Source organism: Sinocyclocheilus rhinocerous, unplaced genomic scaffold (genome assembly GCF_001515625.1).
Source record: "Sinocyclocheilus rhinocerous isolate Xijiao unplaced genomic scaffold, SAMN03320098_v1.1 scaffold4028, whole genome shotgun sequence".
NCBI classification, from domain to species: Eukaryota; Metazoa; Chordata; class Actinopteri; order Cypriniformes; family Cyprinidae; genus Sinocyclocheilus; species Sinocyclocheilus rhinocerous.
The window spans coordinates 127645-148306 of NW_015630185.1; the positions used below are offsets into that span (position 1 = coordinate 127645).

General features: G+C 37.3%; 2 protein-coding genes across 2 annotated transcripts; both read left to right on the plus strand.

Moving 5' to 3' along the window:
* Nucleotides 1-380: 380 nt before the first annotated feature.
* LOC107739949 (collagen alpha-3(VI) chain-like) lies at nt 381-15941 on the plus strand. Its single transcript, XM_016552217.1, has 7 exons — nt 381-612; nt 3909-4017; nt 6048-6644; nt 7484-8077; nt 9714-10328; nt 11230-11835; nt 15328-15941. Exons 2-7 carry the CDS (start codon nt 3921-3923, stop codon nt 15939-15941), a joined length of 3123 nt encoding a protein of 1040 aa, XP_016407703.1. The 5' UTR covers nt 381-612; nt 3909-3920.
* A 37-nt stretch (nt 15942-15978) lies between these two features.
* On the plus strand, nt 15979-20384 carry LOC107739950 (collagen alpha-3(VI) chain-like). The gene is made up of 4 exons (XM_016552218.1): nt 15979-16432; nt 16605-17195; nt 17529-18110; nt 19747-20384. The coding sequence occupies exons 1-4, from the start codon at nt 16066-16068 to the stop codon at nt 20382-20384; spliced, it is 2178 nt and encodes a 725-aa protein (XP_016407704.1). The 5' UTR covers nt 15979-16065.
* The last annotated feature ends 278 nt before the right edge of the window (nt 20385-20662 follow it).

The window sequence follows — 20662 nt, forward strand, 5'->3', positions numbered from 1 at the left end:
AAAAGTGATTTTTTTCAAATACTAATATACATTTATACTCTACACTTTTTTATATACTAAAGAGACTTGCAAGAAAGTTCATATATTGTGTTTGGGATTTTTCCTTCAGTGGGTAGCCAAGGATACAAGTTGAGTTAGAGGAGTGTAAGAAGAAGAAAAAAATCTTTGGTTTGGTTTGTTACATCACCTTCCCAATAAGGAACAGTCATACCAAATACGGCCTTGGGTCTGTTTCTCATTTATGACTCTCTCTCTCGCTCACTTTTTTCCCCTCTTTGTGCTTTTTCCTTTTTCTCTATGCAGAGGAAAGTAGGAGGCGTAGAAAAATTGGGTGGCTTTTCTCCAGGATTCTCTGAGTTGTGTGTTCTGTCCCAGGCTGGAGTAAGTGGCACTCCTCCTCTGGAGAGCACACAGTCAGCTCAACGGACGAGAGTCTCACAGTAGAGCTCCAGCACACGAGCTAATCAGCAGCATCTCTGCCTGTCCCATCCAGAACAGTTCACAGAAGGGAAATACCAGGAAGATAATGACCTAAGAGTTGTCTTTTTGCAGTTATTTGAAATTCCATAGAAAGACTGCGGAATACAGCACTCTGAATTCTGTATTCCAGAGGTGAGTTGCTTTGTTATATATGAGTCATGCAAATATGTCTTTGTAAAAGGAGCATTTAAGTTCATGAGTGAGCCTGTACAAGATGGTGTGGGTTTTAATGTATTTGTATGCATGCATTCTAAAGCTGTGCCAAAATCCATTTTTACTAAAATATGCTGTGTATGCACCCTTTTTACCCTATAAAGTTTAATTTGTTTGCATGACTTTTCCAATGCACACAATGTGTAGGCGGTTTTACTTCTTAATTATAGTTTTAATGTTAAGAATTCTATGGGTACACTAAATTCCAAAGCTTAGGGATTTTTTCTTGCACCACAGGAAGAGGCATTGCAGAAGAGGCAGAGCAAAGTGCTCTGATAAGTAAAATACATGAGGAGGGGCTCTGTGCTAAGGGTGTGTAAGGGTGGAAAATTCAGCAGGAAAGTTTTTGAGACCACTGTTACAGTATGCAATCGTGTGTTTGTGATATGATTACATTTACCTTAATGATTATGTTATGTAAAAGTGTAAAATACACATTTTTCTAGAAGGATATATTTCAAAATTATCATCTTAACTGTCTGTTTTAGTTGTTATGCCGATTTTGTTTTCATCAAGATAATATAACATACCAGGATGAAGATAATACTGATTATGAGCTTGTTTAAACAGAGGCAAGAAGCAGAACAAGTCAGTAAGCTCTGTTGTACTTTTCTACCACTATAGACATTATTCAAATCGCACCTTCTGCCCAGCACTGTAAAGACAGGGTGATGTGAAACACTTTTTTCCACTGTCTTTGCCAGATGGACAAAGAATGCTGGGAGAGTTAGAGCTGAGGCATTAAACTTAAGTGAAGCAGAACCAGATGTGGACCTTTGAAAACACCAGAAAACCTAAATCCATTGCAGTACTTTACCATTGACTTGCATACATATAGGCAAACATATGTAATTGTCACCACAAACATGCACAGAACTATAGGGTGCTGATATGCACCCTTTAGGGGAAGAAAATGTTTGAAAGTGTACCTTTGATGATACTACTCATGCAGTGACAATCTAAAGTTAACATTTTTGCACATTTTTCCTGAGAGTGTGGGTATTAGATTTCCTCTGCTGGGCCTGCTTTGAGAAAGACTGTCAGGGAGAAGTAGTTATCCCAACTCAATCCAGCAGAGGACAATGTTGAGACACCTTGTAATACTCATTTGGCGGTTAAGGTTTTTTTGACTGAGCTTGGTTTTGGTACACACATATGTTTTCCATCTCATTATTGTTGCTTGGGCATTAAAAAAAATGACTGAATCAGTTGCTTTTTCTCTACAACTTTACTGAATGAGGCAGCAAAATGATGCTGAAAATAATGTAACTATTAATGTAATTAAAAAGAGATTTCCATGATTTGAATGTTCTTTGGGAAATATTTTTTTTAGTTTGCACTGGCCATTTTTATGTTTTGCCCTGGTTATAATTAATTATATTTATTTGTTTCTTTATTTCTATATGCAGTATGTGCATATCAGTAATTCACAACAATTCTCAATTCACATGCCCAGTTTTTCATGTGGTTGTGCTTGCAGTTATTATTTCTCAGACACACCACTAGTTGGCACATATTGTGCGCATTATGACTACGCATTGTTACATTATATGCTATAAATTTACTTGTAATAAATTTAAATGAAATACCGTTGTGTGCTGAAGTTTGAAAATTATTAAGTATTTTTCTGCATCCAAAGGAAATAAATGCCAACCGAAACAACTTCAACTCATAAAGTAATTTTGTGTAAGGACCTCTTTCTTTCTTTCTTTCTTTCTTTCTTTCTTTCTTTCTTTCTTTCTTTCTTTCTTTCTTTCTTTCTTTCTTTCTTTCTTTCTTTCTTTCTTTCTTTCTTTCTTTCTTTCTTTCTTTCTTGTAGGATTCTAGCTATTCCAGATGTGATTAATCATTTTCATTTTTTTTTTCTTTTTCATTTTATATTTCCTGGTCTTGTGCACAATGAATGTAATTGAGAGAGACACACACACACACACACACACACACACACATCTATATCTATCTATATCGCTATCTATATTGGATGATGTCACAAATTCCTTTTGGTTTTCAACTCTCAAACAAACTGGCTCCATTCTCATAGCACTACTTCTTATTATTATCCAATCAAATCTAAAAAAAACTAAGTCCCTCCTACATGTTTTCTTGTTGAATATCTTGAAAATATCAATGTTAACAACACTTCATGTTAAATATAAAGAGTATAGCTTACAACAATTTTAAAATGGCAGGTGGAAAAATAAAATAATTGAAACTATTATTTAAAGGCATATTTATTTGTATAATGAATATGTCAGGAATGTTTGAATTGGAACAAGACATGATTTTTCCTCAGGACAAATTAGGCTGTTCCTCACTGAGAACATGGCTTTGTTCACTTTACTTTGTTAACATTTAAAAAAATAAATAATACAAATACAATGTTTAATTTGTTATAACTGTAAGAGCAAAACATGCAAAAATGCCTTTAAAAACAAATGTTTTTTATATAAGTTTTTTTTTAAAATCATATTTGCATTTGTGGTCACATGGCAACCAACTACCAAAACGAATGAATTTGTACCGTGACTCAATGCGTCCAGCAACTCTGAGACTGATGTGATGGAAACATGTTATTTTCCTGTAGGCTTCCACTCTGAATGTTTTTACAATAGATCCTTTCAGTGTGATTCTGAGCTCAACAGGGAGGGGACATTCTGTGTTGTGGTATCTGCATGTTATGGCATTTTTGTTTGTGTCCAGTACTCTGATGCTTTTTTTCTGAGTGTGGACTGTGTAGTGCTTAGTGGTTTTTACTGGCAAGTGAGGACAGTTGATGTGGGAAGAAAACCTTTTAAAATCCTGAAATCTGACAGCTGTGTGGATTTGGCTCATGGGGTGGAAACAGGTCACATAAATCTCACTGTACTGCCAAAACTTTTCCTCTCCTCCTAAAAATAAGCGTAAACAGTCCTGAGGTATTTCAGAGAATGTTTATGTTATATTTTATGAGATAAGATGAGAACACAAACAACCCAGTAAGGGACTATATTTAGAATATTGATCGTTTGACACCTATAATTTGATAGCAAAACATTATCAGACTGTGCAAAGTTATGTCAGAACTGTGGATGAACAACAGTCATGTGTGTTAGTGCCAGTGAAATTGAGTAAGTTCTATCTGAAATAAAGGGATGTTGTTTGAGAGTATCCATATACTGTAGTATGCTGTACATTTTCCCAAAACCTTAAAAGCAGTTTTGTTGTCTTTTTTCCAGCTGTCTATTCCTATGCTTTTGTGGACAATGGGGAAGAGTCGGTTGTTACTGTATGCCCTCTGGGGTGTAATGGTTTTTGGCCTATTCCAAAAACTTGAAGCTCAGGATGGTAAGTTTAGTCCATCTTTTTTTTTTTTTTTTGTCTCTTCACCCTTCTTTGAGATGTAAATGTCACGCTATGGGTAAAAACATTAATTTTACTGTGCTATTTGCCCTTGTCTGGGAGGAGAGTTTAAAATTAGGTATCTTGTTCTTTGCAAAGCTCTATTGTTTAATATTAAGTTTAATTACATCTACTTTTGCAACAGCAAGTAACAATAGGAGCAAGTAACAATACTTATGCAACAGCAAGTAACAATAGGAGCGTTTTCAGAAGACCCCCATCAGTGCTGGTCACTTGTGTTAAAACTTTGAAATCTCATATTTAAGACAGCGAAGAGAAACAGTTACAGTTTATGTAAAAGGAAATAACTGATTTAAATACCTAGAGGCCATTCAGAGCAGTATGCTGTAGTTTGTTCAGAACTCCTAATGAACAAAAACAATTCAATGGATAACTGAATTTTAAGTTTACACCACCAATCCTGAAAGGTCTCAAGAGCTACTGTCAGCGTCGGGAACGGTCACAGCCAGTTAATATTGACTCTGGGTAATTCATGAAAAATTAAACTAGAAATAACCCAATTAACAATTCCCCCACTGTTAACATGACTAGTTTTGTTACAGTCACATTTTCTGCATGCTGTTTTTAGTGCATTTGCGCAAATAGACATGAAATAATGGATTTTAGATGTAACAGAATTTCAAACCCATCAACATCCATCCCACTGTCTTTCTGTCTCTCTGCCATTATCCATTCACTTATTTATCCATCCATTCCTCTACTAAATTCTTAAAGAAAATATAAAATGAAAATTAGATTCACTTCCAAATTGATGCCTAAATTCTTTAGATGTCATATGACTGATTTATGTCTTAGAGATCATCAGCAGCTGATGATGGCTAACCACCCAGCACAGCTTATGTCTTGAGAGCTTAATGTCTGATTCTTATGTGTTTGTGTGCTGACTGTCTTCACTGTGTAACCATTTAAGTAAAAAAAAGTGTTTCTCCACAATTAAGACAGTGATGAATCCATATGTTCTCATCTTTGAACTGTTTACTAAACAAAGGGCATATTTCACTGAATTTAAACATTAAAGACCCCATAAACTGAAGGTAAAAGTTTTGTGCCTTTTTGTGTCTATGTAGGTTTGCCTTTAGCCATCAGTAGTATTTTGTAGTGTGCTCCAAAATTATGACAAACTCCACTTTTAGCAGATAATTGTATGCAGTTTACATTTACAGTCTCTCTCTTCTGGAAAATAAAGCTAAAAGTATTGATGACTCATCCTATAGTTCAGACATGTTTGTATCAGATGCTGTCTAGAACATTAATGTCCCTCCCCTAATATCACCTGCAGTCGATTATCAAGGAGTAAATCATGGCTCATGTTTGTGACATAAAGCTTATTGACCATTTAAACATGGGACAAACCTTTCAATATATCCTGGCCATAAATTTTGTTTTAGTACTGTTGTCACAAGAAATAAAACCGTGATTGTTGAGCGATTTCATGGGGTCTTTAACAATCAAATATGTGAAAAATGCTAGTACAGTTGAAAGAAGTGACAGTAAAAAAGATTTATAAAGGTCCAAAGATGAGACAGAAGGGTCATGACTGGTGCTGTTATCACTGAATACTGTAACATGAGTCTGCATGGTCTGACTGAACACAAGAAGATGAAAAGATTCAATTGCCTAGGCAGCCTTTAGAGGGGCCCAAACACATAAACAGTTCAGAATTTTTGTAATGTACACACAATTACTCTAAATACACTGTAAATTAAAACCCCACAACTTAATTCTACACTATTTAGAGTATGAAAATGAGAAAGTTGCAGAGCATCTTCCTTGGTTCAGCAGACATGCAGTATAATGTGTTTGTGTTGTGTTTTTATGATGGATTGTAATTATCCATGATTATGTTTTATGCTTGCACCCCTCCCCTTTCACCCTCCCTCTTTCCTTTTTTTAACCCACACGTTTTGCATTATATTTTGTTTGTCTCTCTGTCCTCTCTCCACTTCCCTTCAAAGCCCCTGCGCCAGCCGACCTTGTACTCTTAATTGACGGATCAGAGAGCGTTGGAGCTGCCAACTTCCCCCTCGTCAGTGATTTGGCTGTCCAAGTGATTGAGGGGCTTGCCGTGGGCAGGGATGCAATCCGTGTAGCCCTCGTGCTTTATGGTGCCAACCCTGACATTCAGTTCTATCTCAATAGCTATGACAACAAAGAGAGTGTCCTCAATGCTATTCGGGGGCTTAAGTACCCTGGCAGTTATGAGGCAAATCTGGGGGCCGCTTTGGAGGAGGTGGCAGACAGTCTATTGGGCCAAGATGCAGGAGGCAGGGCTGAGGAAGGGGTACCCCAGGTGCTGGTGGTGATCAGTACTAGGGAGTCCACTGATGATGTCAGTCAGGCCGAGAGGGCCCTAAAGCAGGCCAGTGTGTACACCTTTGGCATTGCTGTGGGTGATTCTGCTACTGCCCAACTGGAAGCTATTGCTACAGACAAAAGCTTTGTTCTGTCTGCTCCTGATGTCAGAACAGTGGCACGCGTGGGTGACCAGATACTGCAATACATTAATGGGGTCGCCCAGCGCACCATTGTGATTCAAACAGATTTCACAGAAGGTATGTAATTAACATATGAGGGGGATTCCAAAGCGAAACTGAAGAGTGGGAAATAATAACAGTACATTATCAGGGACGTGGACATTTAAACAACAACAAAAAAATTGGTTTAAAAAAGGTTTTAGTGGGGGTTTTTTTTCCAGTATTTCTTTGTCTGGTATTTTAGAGGCAACACTTATACACCATATTTTGAGTGCTGTAAGCTAGTAGTTTCAATCCTGGTCTTGGGGACCCACTGCTCTGCACATTTTGTGTCTCCCTTATTTAACACACCTGATTCAGTTCATCATCTCATCAGGTTAGAGCTCCATGAACTGCACAGAGTCAGATAAGAGACATACAAAATGTGCAGAGCAGTGGGTCCCCAGGACCAGGATTAAAAACCAATGCTGTAAAAAACATATGCTGTTTGCCAACGAACCATACAAATAGTGTTGTAGTTCACTGTTCTCATCATTGATTGTTCTCTCTAAAACACAATATTTAAACTAAATCAAGTGTAGCACAGCTTTTAAGTGGAGAGAGATAACTCAATTTTTGTAAGATTTTGTATGTTTATTCAGGATATTATTACATTTTGGTCACAGCAAATGTCCATTTTGAAATGAATGATCACTTAATGCTAATTAATTTTTACTGCATATATGATTTATCTATGCCATCTTTATGTCAAGTAAAAGAATGGTGATAGTTAATACATTGTATTTGTAAAACAACCTTCAAGCTAAACCTTAATTATTAATTTTAAATAAATGATGAGAGCTAATTTAGGTTACCTGATTTTGGTTAGAATTTGCAGAAGGACTAAGCAGAATTCTTCTTTTTTTCTCCCCTTTTAGCTTTGGCTGTTGGGAAGAGAGATATAATTTTCCTCATTGACAGTAGCATGGGTACCATCGTAATCAATGCAGTGCGAGAATTCATCAAAAGGTTTATTGACACCATGCCAATTGGTCCTGATCAGGTGCAGGTCGGAGTGGCCATGTTTTCCACCACCCCAAGAATGGAGATCAACCTCAACTCATTCAGTTCAAAGGAATCACTAAGCTCTGCCCTCGCAAGAATAAAACCCAAATCTTCGGTTGAAGTCAACATTGGTGCTGCCTTGGATTTTGTGAGGACCAACATGCTCACAGCTGAGAGTGGTAGCCGCATTCAAGATCAAGTGCCACAGCTTGTGTTGCTCCTAACCAGTAAAAAATCCAAAGACAGTGTCCAACAACCAGCTGATGCTGTCCGTCAAATGGGTGTTCTGACTTTGGCTGCAGGCTCCAGGGCTGCCGATGAGGCTGAGCTCAGGCAAATAGCTTTTGATGACAGTGTGGTTTTCATGCTGAAGGACTTCAGGATGTTGCTGCGCAACCCCAGAGAAATTATCTCCCCTCTCTCTACATTGTCTGGTATTGTTGTAACAGAGGGTCCAACTGAAACAGGTAATCTTTAGAATTCTACAAACATACTCATTTTGTTTATAAAAAAAAGCAGATTGTATTGTTCATAAGTATTAGTTATATAGATAAATATTTAAATTATTAAGATAACTATAGGGGAGCACGGGGTCCAACCTAACACTTTTTGACATTCTCAGTTTGTATAAATCCATCTGAGGTTCAGAGTATAATTTTTATTCACATTAATTTCACACTATTCTTGCACAAATATGTCACTTTGTTTCATAATTACAGTGTATATGAAGAGTTCAGATGCAAAAGCCTCTAAGTGCCGTTTTTATCAGGCTCCTATATTTAGGTTCAGTAATTTTACTTTAATGGCAATGTATAGGTTCTTTTCTATGCTATTAAAGTGAAATAACTGAACATAAATATATGAGCCTGATAAAAATGGCCATTTTAGATGAAAATTTTAGATGGCACTTAGAGGCTTTTGCATCTGAACTCTTCATATGTTTTTCTTTATTTACCCTCAAAAAATGGAAGTGAAATGTGCCAACTGCCCTGTAGGTGGGGTGCATTGTAACATCTGAGGGACACATTGTAACATGTCCACATGACAGCTTAAAATGTTATCTGATCTAATGAAAAAAAAATTATACAAGACAAACTAAAATATTTTGTTAATAAAATAAAATGATTAACTTTTTCAAATAGAATAATGGCGTTTTTTAAGAATTAAAAATATTCAAATGTTGGAGTTTGACAATGAATCCATTGCAACCATGCAGGACGGCCCTGATCAGAAGAGGCAGCTATGCAGTATAGCTCAAAACAATGTGGGCAAATAGATGAAGAAACACATTCAGTCATTCAGAAAAACACAGAGATGAACACAACACTCCACTTCCTTCACACACAGCTCTCACAGAACAGGAGACACATAAACGAGCCAAAATGCTTTCTTGAAATAATTATTTCTGAACATTAATTGACTGTCAGTCTTTATTCACCTGTTTCTTGTGGGTTCTCATTAAAATTCATAAAAGTAAATAGTGTAAATTACATCGCTATACTGTCATAGAATAGCATAGTTCTAATAATAGCGGGGCACGTTGTAACGCAGTGTTACAATGTTGCCCATCTGCGCAACTGGAATCTAGAACCAGTTGGTGTCATCTGCTCGTATGCGAAGCATTAAAAAACGATCTAATCTGATAAATAACAGATTGGAGATTATAATAATAGCAGATTTGTCTCATTTTAAATTAATACTAAAAAGTGAGATGAAAAATTTACTTCAGCCAGAAATTTACTTTTGCTATGGTAAAATAAATATTCAGCGATATCTTCAAAAGATTTTTGAATTTTGGCGCACTTTTTCTCTATATAGTGTTGATATGACAGCTAGTAGATACCGTAAATTGTGGTTATGCTAGCATGTGTGAAAATATTTAAACTGTGTGTTACAACTAACCCCGCGTTAGTTTGTGCCCTGCGATCCCCTAGATAAAATACTTTACAAAACCATGTATCTTTTCTTATGCATTTTTGCCCATTGATACTGTCTTATAGCACAAATTGACGTTCATTCACTTAATTTAAACGGTACTTAGATATCTAAAATTAGGCTATCTAAGTATCTAAATATCTAAAAAGGTTATTTAAAATCTTCTAGGCACAATTGTGGATGTTACTACGGTCCACACCCAAAGAGTTGTCCGAGACATTGTCTTCTTGGTGGATGGATCTAACTATGTTGGAAATAACCTGCAACCTGTGTTGGACTTCATTACCGAAGTGGTGAACAAACTAGACGTTCGACCTGAGCGAGTGCGCATTGGACTAATGCAGTTTGCTGAAAGGCAGCGTACAGAGTTTTATCTGAACACTTACAACACCAAACAGGATGTGCTCTCTGCCATCGCTCGGCTGAGATTGATGGGAGGACGTGCATTGAACACTGGTGCAGCCCTACAGTATGCCCTAGCCAACCACTTCCAGCCCTCCGCTGGGTCTCGTAGGAGAGAGGGGATCCAGCAGGTACTGGTTTTAATAACAGGAGGACCATCTCAAGATGAGGTCAAGAAGATTGCAGACAGTGTAGCTTTAGCGGGTGTTTTGACATTTGCTGTTGGAGCTGGCCAAGTGGAGGATAGTTTCCTGAGAACTGTTGCTTTTGTTGAAAATTTGGCATACTACAGAAGAAATTTTGCTGACTTGTCAAGTGTTGTTGATGAAATTATGACACCACTGGTCACTGTTGTTGGGGAGACTGATACTTCAGTAACAGGTGAGCTAAAGCACCTTTTCATTAAAAAAAAGTATATAAAATAATAATCATAAAATGCATTACCATAAAAATATTTTGTTTTATTTTTTAAACTTAACAACATGTAAATAAATTAACTGCTTTTTACAGAAGTGATTAATGTGATCAGAGAGGAAGCTTCTACTTATATCAGTGGCCTAGACTAGTGGTCACCCTAAATGAGGAAGAAAGACCACAATTAGTGATATTTTAATTTCGTATATAAATTCCACGTTTAAAGTGGGGTGTGACACAAATGGAACCTCCAAACTCTCTTTCAAAAGAACTGTTATCTGAGAAACTCACAAGTTTTGTTGAATAATATTTTATTCAGTTAATATATTAAGATGTATCTAATGGTGCACGAAACATACTGCATAACTGAAATGACACAGCACCTCAATTATCAGACTTTTATTTCCAAATAGGTTCATGAAAGGTAACAAACATGCCAGTGAATAAGTACTTTCTACCAATGGGCACCAGTAACTAAAAAACAATTGTTTTGAGGTGATGAGTATCACTATAAAGTCCAAGTACATGTCAAATTAGTCAACGGAAAATACTTTTTGCACCACTTAATTTTTTTAATCACCTACATTTAATTTCTTTTGTATTCAGAAATGTACAATCTAACTTTTATGTTGTACTGTAGATATTTAAGCATTTTATTGTATTTATTTCATATTTTCTCTCTTTAAAAATCTTTCACAGAATTTGAAACACCAAAAATACTTTTTGCACCACTTTATTTTTTTTAATCACCTACATTTATTTTCTTTTGTATTCAGAAATGTACAATCTAACTTTTATGTTGTACTGTAGATATTTAAGCATTTTATTGTATTTATTTCATATTCTCTTTTTTTTTAATCTTTCACAGAATTTGTAACACCAAGTCCCTCTGGTGGAGAAAGGGATGTTGCATTCTTGATTGATGGCTCTGATGATGTGAGAAGTGACTTTCCCTATATCCGTGACTTCATTTCCAAAGTCATTGAGCCTCTGGATATAGGCTTTGATAAAGTACGAGTTTCTGTGGTCCAGCATAGTGAGAGACCAACTCCTAACTTCTACCTGAACACTTACCGAACCAAAGATGAGGTGCTGAGAGCTGTAACTGGACTCACTCTGGCAGGTGGCAGAAGTTTAAATACTGGAGTTGCCTTGACATTCATGAAAAACACTATCTTGTCACCAGCAAATGGTGGTCGAGCCGGTCAAAATGTTCCCCAATTTATGATAGTTTTGACTGGGGGGAGATCAAGAGACAGTGTCAGAGAACCTGCAGTTGCCCTAAAGACTGAGGGAGTTGTTCCTTTTGGTGTTGGAGTGAAAAATGCAGACCCTAAACAGATTGAGGCCATCTCTCACAATCCATCATTTGCTTTCAATGTGAAGGAATTCAGCCAGCTCAGCACTGTTCAGGAAAGGCTCAAGAACTATGTGAACCTTCCAGATCAAGAACTGAAGGTCTTTCTAGAGGAAGGTAAGACAATTTTTGCTTTTTGTGTTTCTGTGGTCTTCTGTATGCTTGCAAAAGCAGCAGCGTGTGTTAGTCGTTTATTTTTGGGTACACTGGCCTGCTATTCTGTGTTTCAAAATATTTCTCATTGGTGTACTATGTCTTAGTTGATGCCGAAGATGTAACAAAAGACATTGTGTTCCTCTTGGATGATTCTGACAGTATTAAAAGTGGATTTGGTGCAGTGTGTGATTTTGTTCAAAGACTTGTTGAGAAACTTAATGTGGAGGAGAGCAAATACAGAATATCTGTGGTTCAGTACAGTGACAATCCATTGGTTGACTTCTATCTTAAAACTTACTCAACAAAGGTGGAGGTTCTAAATGCAATAAAGGTCCTGAAACACAAAGGTGGACAAGCAGCTAACACTGGTGCAGGCCTCCAGTTTGTGAGGCACCAGGTTTTCAATTCTTTATCTGGGAGTAGATGACTTTATGGAATTCCTGAAATACTAATATTGTTGAGTAGCAGACCATCTAGTGATGAAATAATAGGGCCTGCCATGGCCCTGAAAGATCTTGAAATTGTGACTGTGAACATTGGTGTGAAAAATGCAGATTCAAATGAGCTGAAAACTATAATTTCAGTCGCCATTCACACATTATATTGATTGATTTAATGGCCTTCCTTTAATAGCGCCACAAATAGTTTTAAAGGGGTCATATGATGCTGCTAAAAAGAACATTATTTTGTGTATTTGGTGTAATGAAATGTGTTTATGCGGTTTAAAGTAAAAAAAACACATTATTTTCCACATACTGTACATTATTGTTTCTCCTCTATGCCCCGCCTTCTGAAACGCGTCGATTTTTACAAAGCTCATCGGTCTGAAAAAGCGAGGTGTGCTCTGATTGGCCAGCTATCCAGTGCGTTGTGATTGGCCGAATACCTCAAGCGTGAGACGGAAATGTTACGCCCCTCACCATACTGTGTTGATGCCGTGTCCCGGCCGGAGCAACGACACAAAAACATGAAAACCCATTACAAACGAGGCATTTGTTGCATCCAGTGGGGACATAATTACTGATTATAATGACTTATACTGTCTTTTTACGCGTTGCGTTGCATCGTGCCGCGTAAACATAAAACCCTGTCTGTATTTGTGATCAGAGAAATGACAAACAACAAGTGCTATTCTACACTGCCCAAAACTCGCGTTTGAATCATCAGTGGCAAATCCTTTAAATGAAAACGTACTTACGTGAGTCAGAACTGCCGGCATTTTAGTCTAACGTTACTCTCCCAGGATCAGTAAACAGTCCTCCATAAAATGTGCCGGCGATCCACAGCACTAAGTTGATGTATTTCCTCAGCGACCAGCACAGATCAGCTCTAGGCATGACGAAGCGGATATCGTCCTCTTTTGGAAGAACAAACAAAGTAGTTTCGCTTTCACAACGAAGCACACAGCGTCTTCAGGACATGGCGGCAGCGGCAACAATACTACAGCGAGAATAAAAGTTACGCCTTCTTTCTTTGCGTGAACATTTGGGCGGCGTTATGCAAATCTTCCCACATAGTGAGGTAGATATGTGGGGGCGTGTTCGAACGAGCCGTTTTAGGGGGGTGTGGCTGACTCTTAACTTTTATAAAGAATATCTCTTTGGATTTGAGACTTTAGTCTTTGCAAATTTACAGATCTTCTTTATGCACCAAGAGCTTGTAACACTCCAAAGAGAAAGGAAAAAATGAAATCGCATCATATGACCCATTTAACACTAAAGCATATCCCAAAAGAATCAGGAGAAATTCCAAAAACAAGTTATGGGTAAAAGCATCTGCTAAATGCCTTAAATGTATTATAAATTGCCATTTATAGGTTGATATTCTTAATTCTAGGGTGGAACTGAAAATTCCTTTCTTTTTAAACATTTTCTCATATCTTCCATGTCTTTAGTTGACATCTTTTGCACATAAAGATGTTCGTTTCATGGGAGTGTTTTTGAACTATATTTCACTTGCAAGACCTTTTCTTATTCAACGCTATTCACATCCTGACCCACAAAACTAATTTTGAGGGTTCGATGTCACTGATATTCTTTGATTTACTTGCATTTTGAAACACTCTTGTACACTTTTAAAGCTTTTGCTATTCAATTTATACATTGAATGAGTCAGATGTATTCCAATATCCTTCTCTTTTTCTTTTCTTGGTAACTTGCCTGACACAGGAATTAACAAACGGGATATAGTTTTTCTCCTTGATGGCTCCGATGACTCCAAAAATGGACTTCTTGCCATCCGTGAGTTTATTCGGAGAATGGCAGAGGATCTTGACATTGACCAGGACATTGTTCGAGTTGCTGTAATACAGTACAGCGAAGATGCTTTGACTCATTTCCTACTTAATACTTATAGTAGTAAGAAAGCTGTAATTTATTCCATTAATGGCCTTACAGCAAAAGGTGGAAGAAATCTAAATACTGGGGGAGCACTACAGTATGTCAGGGACAATGTGTTCACTGTTGCTTCTGGAAGTAGACATCAGCTAGGAGTACCTCAGCTGTTGATTGTTATGACTGGTGGAGGGTCCATTGATGATGTGGCAGGTCCAGCTGAAGATCTCAAAAATATTGGAGTTCTGTCCATTGCCATTGGAATAAAGAATGCTGTAGAGGCAGAGCTCCAAAGCATAGCATTTTCACCTAGATTTCTTTTTAATCTTCCAGCCTTTGGTGAACTTTTAAATATACAGCCTGATATCCTCTCCTTTATCAAATCCAAAATGGGAATAGAATCCCCTACTATCATTGGTAAGAATAGCAACACTTGGCATTTTCCTCAAATACAAACTGTTTCTTTTGACTTTGGGCATTTGAGAGTTTGGACATGAAACTTCACAAAAGCTGCTTTCTTCACTAATCTGCTTGCTTTAACTATGAGGCCATTTATTGATTGATTGATTCAGCTTTCTTAACATATGTTAAAGAAATGGCAATTAATGGCCTTGACCACTAAATATTTACCTGTTCTGTTCATCTTTTGCTTTGTCCATCAGAGAACTTCCATGGTTTTCCACTGGTTCTCTTAACCATGGAAGAGTCTTACTACTTGTGGAGATTCCCCTTCAGGTTAAAGCTCTTGTTTGAGCCAATGATTTCTCAATCATTGCTGGTATTTCAACTCCTTGTTCTTCCCTTTTTCTATTCTGGTTGCTTGATTGATCTTACTTATTCAGTTGAGCTTGAAAATACACTAGTGATATCCTGTCATACATTTTTCCTTTTTCTTTTGTCAGATATTGTCAGCATATTCTTAAAAACACAAACATAGCAAAATGTATATGGATTGTAAATGTGTCTGTAAATTGTTCGTTCAGATTTGAATTTTATTGTTAATACTATGAAAAATCACTACATACAATAATGTGCTTTATGTATTTAGTGTGTTAATGATGTTTTGTCTTACAATTTTATAAGAGTCCGTTTTACTAAAGCCATTTAATTTTCATCCCAGTTGAATTGGATGCAGCTCAAAGAGACATTGTCTTTATTCTGGATGGGTCTGATGACACCAGGGATACATTTAAACAAATGTGTCAGTTTGTTCAAAGAGTGGTGGACAAACTCAATATTGGGCCAAGCAGAGACAGAGTGTCTGTAGTTCAATACAGCAGAGAGCCACAGGTCCATTTTTACCTCAACACACATGCCACAAATCAAGACATTCTCAATTCAATTGAGAGTCTGAAACACCAGGGAGGAAGTCCCCTCAACACGGGAAGAGCCCTTGACTATACCAAAAAGAACATATTCATTGCCTCTTCTGGGAGCAGAATCCTAGAGGGGGCTCCTCAGGTGCTTGTGCTTGTGACTGGAGGAAGGTCTCAGGATGATGTTAGAGCTCCAGCTGCTGCTCTGAAAAAGGATCAAATTGTAACATTCAGTATTGGCAATCAAAATGCAGATGTTATTCAACTCCAGGCAATTTCATATACTCCTGGTCATACCCTTACTGTTCCTCAGTTTGATGACCTTCAAACCATTGAACAGAAACTTGTATCATATGTAAAAAGAGTTCCTCGTCAGCCCAGGAGGCTTCCACAAACTACAACAGGTAAGGATAGTTGAGAGTCTAAATGTGGAGGAAGATCTTGATAGGGTGGCGGTTGTTCAGTACAGTCGGGATCCCACAGCTAATTTTTATCTCAGCTCATACTCAACCAAAAAAGAGGTACTTAATTCCATACGATCTATGAGGCACAAAAGTGGAAGGCCACTGAATACTGGAGCTGCTCTACTGTTTATTAAAGAAAATATTTTTACACAATCCTCTGGAAGCAGACGTCATGAGGGTGTACCTCAGATTCTGTACTTATTTAGCGGTGGTAGATCTGGTGATGATGTCAGAACCATTTCACAAAGTTTAAGAGAAAACAACATAAAAGTCATTACAATTGGCACAAGTAATTCTGATACACTTGAGTTACAGACAATGTCTACAACACCAGCGTATGCTTTCTCTGTTCCTGACTTCACCTCCATCAACAGCATTGTCCAAAGAGTTGCCTCTGTTTTGACAAGTGGTGATGAAATTCCTGAGCAATTTCCAACTCCTGGGGGTAAGAACTTTGATAAATGATGTCTTTGTTGAACATGCTGTTATGTTACATGAAGAAGAGACTTGCAGATGCAGACAAATTAGCCACTGTATCTACTGTGTTTCTATAGAATTGTTGTTTAAATACTGTTGTCTTTCCTTTATGGAAATATTCTTTGTTTTATTTGTTGTAGGCCAGACTTTGGATGCAGGAAGAAATATTGTGTTTCTTATTGATGGATCAGATGATGCTAGTGATAGATTCACAGCTATACGAGAATTTGTGGCCAGTTTGGCAGAGACATTTGATGTTGGTAAAGAAAAAGATCAAATTGCTGTTGTGCAGTTCAGTAATACTGCAGCAATAAGCTTTAATCTCAGTACATACTCATCCACTTCTGAGGTGGCAGATGCTGTACGCAACCTCAAACCAAAAGGGGGAAGGCCGCAATATATTGGCCAGGCTTTGCAGTTTGTTAGAGACAGTATTTTTACCCCAAGTGTTAGAAGTCAGCAAATAGGCCGTGTTAGCCAAAATCTTGTGCTTGTGGCTGGTGGCAGATCAAGAGATTCTCCTCGTGGACCAGCTAACGCACTAAAGAGTATGGGAGTAGCCATTTTTGCCATTGGGTCAAGGCTGACAGATCCTATTGAAATGGAAGCCATTTCTTCGAAGACAGATTATGCCATTGCGGTTTCTGATTTTCATGATTTAAAAAATTTACACCAAAGCCTCATGACAAAACTTATGGGTGAAAGGCAAAAAGGAGACAGAGAAATTGATGGTAAGAATAAAAAAGAATACATTGTAAAGCTTTAGAAACATTTATAGATGTTCATAGAAGTTTTAAGATTACATGTTGAGACTTTCAGTACAGGCTGATCATTTCAATTTATTTTTTATTTTTATTTTTTGTTAATGGAAAGCTAAATTAAATACAAAGTTACAAAATATTTTATTGTTGGAAATAAAATTCTGTATTCATTTATTTCTTTTTAACATTTTTATGTATTTTCCTCTTGCCATTGTATATTACAAATGAAACTAAACATACTTATTCTAATTAGAAAAATACTATAAAGGTGCATCTCTAATCCTGTAATTATTGCAATTCTAGGCACAGGATTTAAAAGGGATATTGCTTTTCTTGTGGATGGTTCGGACAGTACAAGAAGAGGATTTCCAGAAATACGTGATTTTCTGTACAATATTATCACACATCTCAATGCGGGTATTAATAATGATAGAATCTCAATAATTCAATACAGCAATGTGCCTGTAGCAAATTTTTATTTGAATTCATTCTTAAGAAAGGAAGATGTATTGAATGCAGTAAAAGTGCTTAGCCATAAAGGTGGAAGGCCCTTAAATACAGGCTCTGCCCTTCTATATGTAAAGGAAAATATCTTTATAAGTGCCTCTGGAAGCAGGCACAAAGAAGGCATCCCTCAAATATTAATTCTGCTGACTAGTGGAAAATCAAGGGACAGCATTTCTGAAGCAGCCTCTGCTTTAAAAAAAAGTGGGGTGTTAATATATGGAATAGGAGGAAAGTACTCAGACTCTTATGAATTACATACAGTTTCTTCTGAAAATAAAGTGCTTTCATTGGCTGACTTCAGTGAATTACCAAAAATCCAGACACAGCTATTAGAAGCAATGAAAGCCATTCCAAGTTACAACAAAAAGGAATTCATAGGTAAGTGTAATAATGCTTCTGCACAGTAGTGACTAAAATACCTCCTTAATATTCAGAAATGTATTATGATAATTAGGTTAAAAATGTTACTATTATGTAGGGCTGCCCCCTAACAGTCGACTAACCATTACTCAACGAGAAGAGACTTAGTTGATCAACATTTTATTAGTCGCAGGTAAAAAAAATCTACAGAAAGTGGCGAAGTCACGTAGTCAGATCAGTCTAGCCGTTTGTTTACGTCGATGCAAACGTTTGTTTCATTCATCAACCTCAAATCTGGCTTATCATCTGAAACATGTAAGTAGTAACATCATTACATGGCCACTCTCTTCAACGTTAACCTAGAAAAATGTGTGCTATTCAAGTGTTTGTGCGGAGTGTGGAAGCTGAATAGTAGCGCGCTTACTGCATTACAGCTAACTTGGAGGTGCCGGTGTTCTGTCGATTTGTGCTATCCTGTCAGATTTTGCTACCTCCCATTAAAACAGTGGGTAGTACAATTCGACAACGAAAAATGCTACCTGTAAAATTATGGTTTATTAACATCTGCACCTACCACAACCCTAAACCTACCCTTACAGTAATGCAAATACAGTAATTATGTGTTATATTCGCGGTTGTATCTAGAAGGGATACAGCTACAAGAAACCAACAATAAATAATTTTTTCTACCTATTAGAATGTGTTTTATTAAAGTCTACCCCTACCCCAACCCTAAACCTACCCTTACAGTAATGCAGATACATTAACTATTGTTGTTCAGCATGAGAAAAAGGACGCAATATTGATGTGCACATGCGCAGTAAACCCTGGTAGGACAATCTGATGGGTAGGATAAAATGTCAGGACACCGGTGCGATCATTTGCATTTAAATTGCTACAAATATTTAAATTAATACTCCATCATTTTTGGTCATACAGATAAGAGTAATACATCTTTCAAATCTGTAAAAGGACCACTTTCATTTGTGTGCACTCAAAATAACAACAAAACGTTGTGTTTTTGTAAAATAATGAAAGCAAACAGGGTACGCTTTATCTACCGCTTTCTCTTATATCTAGGTCTCTGTGAATTTGAGCGTGTCAAAGAAATATATCTATAGATAGCAAAATGTCTACTTTTAAATGAACCAATTCAAATGGAAAACAAATATTTTCAGATTATGTAATCTGTATGAAACATGCATGTCCACTATGGAGATGATAAGTCAGTGTCTTCGGCTTCGACACTGCAGCCAAAAACAAAGAAAACACTAGTTTATCAATTAATAATGATGTAAAGGTAGTCTTCTTGCTGTTCATTACTTCTGTGTTGTTTATGTGTGCACTTGAGCGCTGATATGCTATTGGCAATTAAAGGCTCACTATTATGAATTACATGGTTTGTTAATATAAACATGTGATTAGTTAACTAATTGCATAAAATGAACGACTATTAGTCAATCAGAAAAATCTTTAGTCAAAGGCAGCCCTACTAATGTGATATATTTTCAACATAGAAGTTAAACCTTTGCATTTCTATTAAGTAACAACTACATATTTAAAATTATTATTTTTTATTTCAAAGTGGAACATTCCTATTGATAATAGTATGTACTGTCCTTCCTAATTTCACTCTTCAATATTTGTTACATAGCTGAGAGAGAAAGACAGAGAAGAGATGTTGTCTTCCTAATGGATGGATCAGATGGAAATAGGAATGGGTTCCCAGCAATGAAAGAGTTTGTGCAAAGAATGGTGGAGAGATTGGACGTAGCTGAGAACAGAGTTCGTGTTTCTGTTGTCCAGTACAACAAAGACACAGACGTCCATTTCTATCTAAACACATACACAAAAAAGGAAGACATTCTTGAACGTGTCAGAGATCTGAGGCACAAAGGAGGCAGACCCCTCTACACGGGGGCAAGTCTCCAGTACGTCAGAGACAATGTCTTTACTGCCTCCTCCGGCAGCAGGCGGCTGGAGGGGGTGCCTCAGATACTGATCCTGCTTAGTGGGGGAAGGTCATTTGACAGTGTCGATGCAGCAGCCTCCTCTCTGAAAGAGCTTGGCGTTTTGAGCTTTGGAATAGGATCGAGGGGCTCTGATAGCAGAGAATTGCAGAGAATTTCATACGACCCCAATTATGCTCTGACCGTGTCCGACTTCAGTGAGCTTCCAAAAGTCCAAGAGCAGCTGCTGGCCACTGTCCAGGCTGTTCCAATTCCCATCACTTCAACGAATTGCAGATTCATACCAACCCAATTATGCTCTGACCGTGTCCGACTTCAGTGAGCTTCCAAAAGTCCAAGAGCAGCTGCTGGCCACTGTCCAGGCTGTTCCAATTCCCATCACTTCAACTTCACCACCTGTCACCGGTATGTGCATGGCAGAACTTTATAGTACGTTGTGTCTCGTCTTTCTACTTAATGCCCCTCCTTTTTTCTTTTCCTTTTTTTTGTGAGCAGTGGGAATGTTAGCCAGAACTAAGACTGTTAATGAGGTGGTGAACTGATATGACATTCTGGAGGTTAATGAACGTTATTGATATTTCTTGGCGTTAATGATGCTGT

What these genes read in the sequence shown, in the direction of transcription:
- LOC107739949 (XM_016552217.1), top strand. Translation starts at nt 3,921, where the DNA reads ATGCTTTTGTGGACAATGGGGAAGAGTCGGTTGTTACTGTATGCCCTC. An exon ending in AGAGGGTCCAACTGAAACAG is followed by an intron (nt 8,078 to 9,713) that starts GTAATCTTTAGA and finishes AAAATCTTCTAG; the next exon opens with GCACAATTGTGGATGTTACT. An exon ending in GAAGGTCTTTCTAGAGGAAG is followed by an intron (nt 11,836 to 15,327) that starts GTAAGACAATTT and finishes TTTTCATCCCAG; the next exon opens with TTGAATTGGATGCAGCTCAA.
- LOC107739950 (XM_016552218.1), top strand. Translation starts at nt 16,066, where the DNA reads ATGAGGCACAAAAGTGGAAGGCCACTGAATACTGGAGCTGCTCTACTG. An exon ending in GCAATTTCCAACTCCTGGGG is followed by an intron (nt 16,433 to 16,604) that starts GTAAGAACTTTG and finishes TATTTGTTGTAG; the next exon opens with GCCAGACTTTGGATGCAGGA. An exon ending in AGGAGACAGAGAAATTGATG is followed by an intron (nt 17,196 to 17,528) that starts GTAAGAATAAAA and finishes TTGCAATTCTAG; the next exon opens with GCACAGGATTTAAAAGGGAT.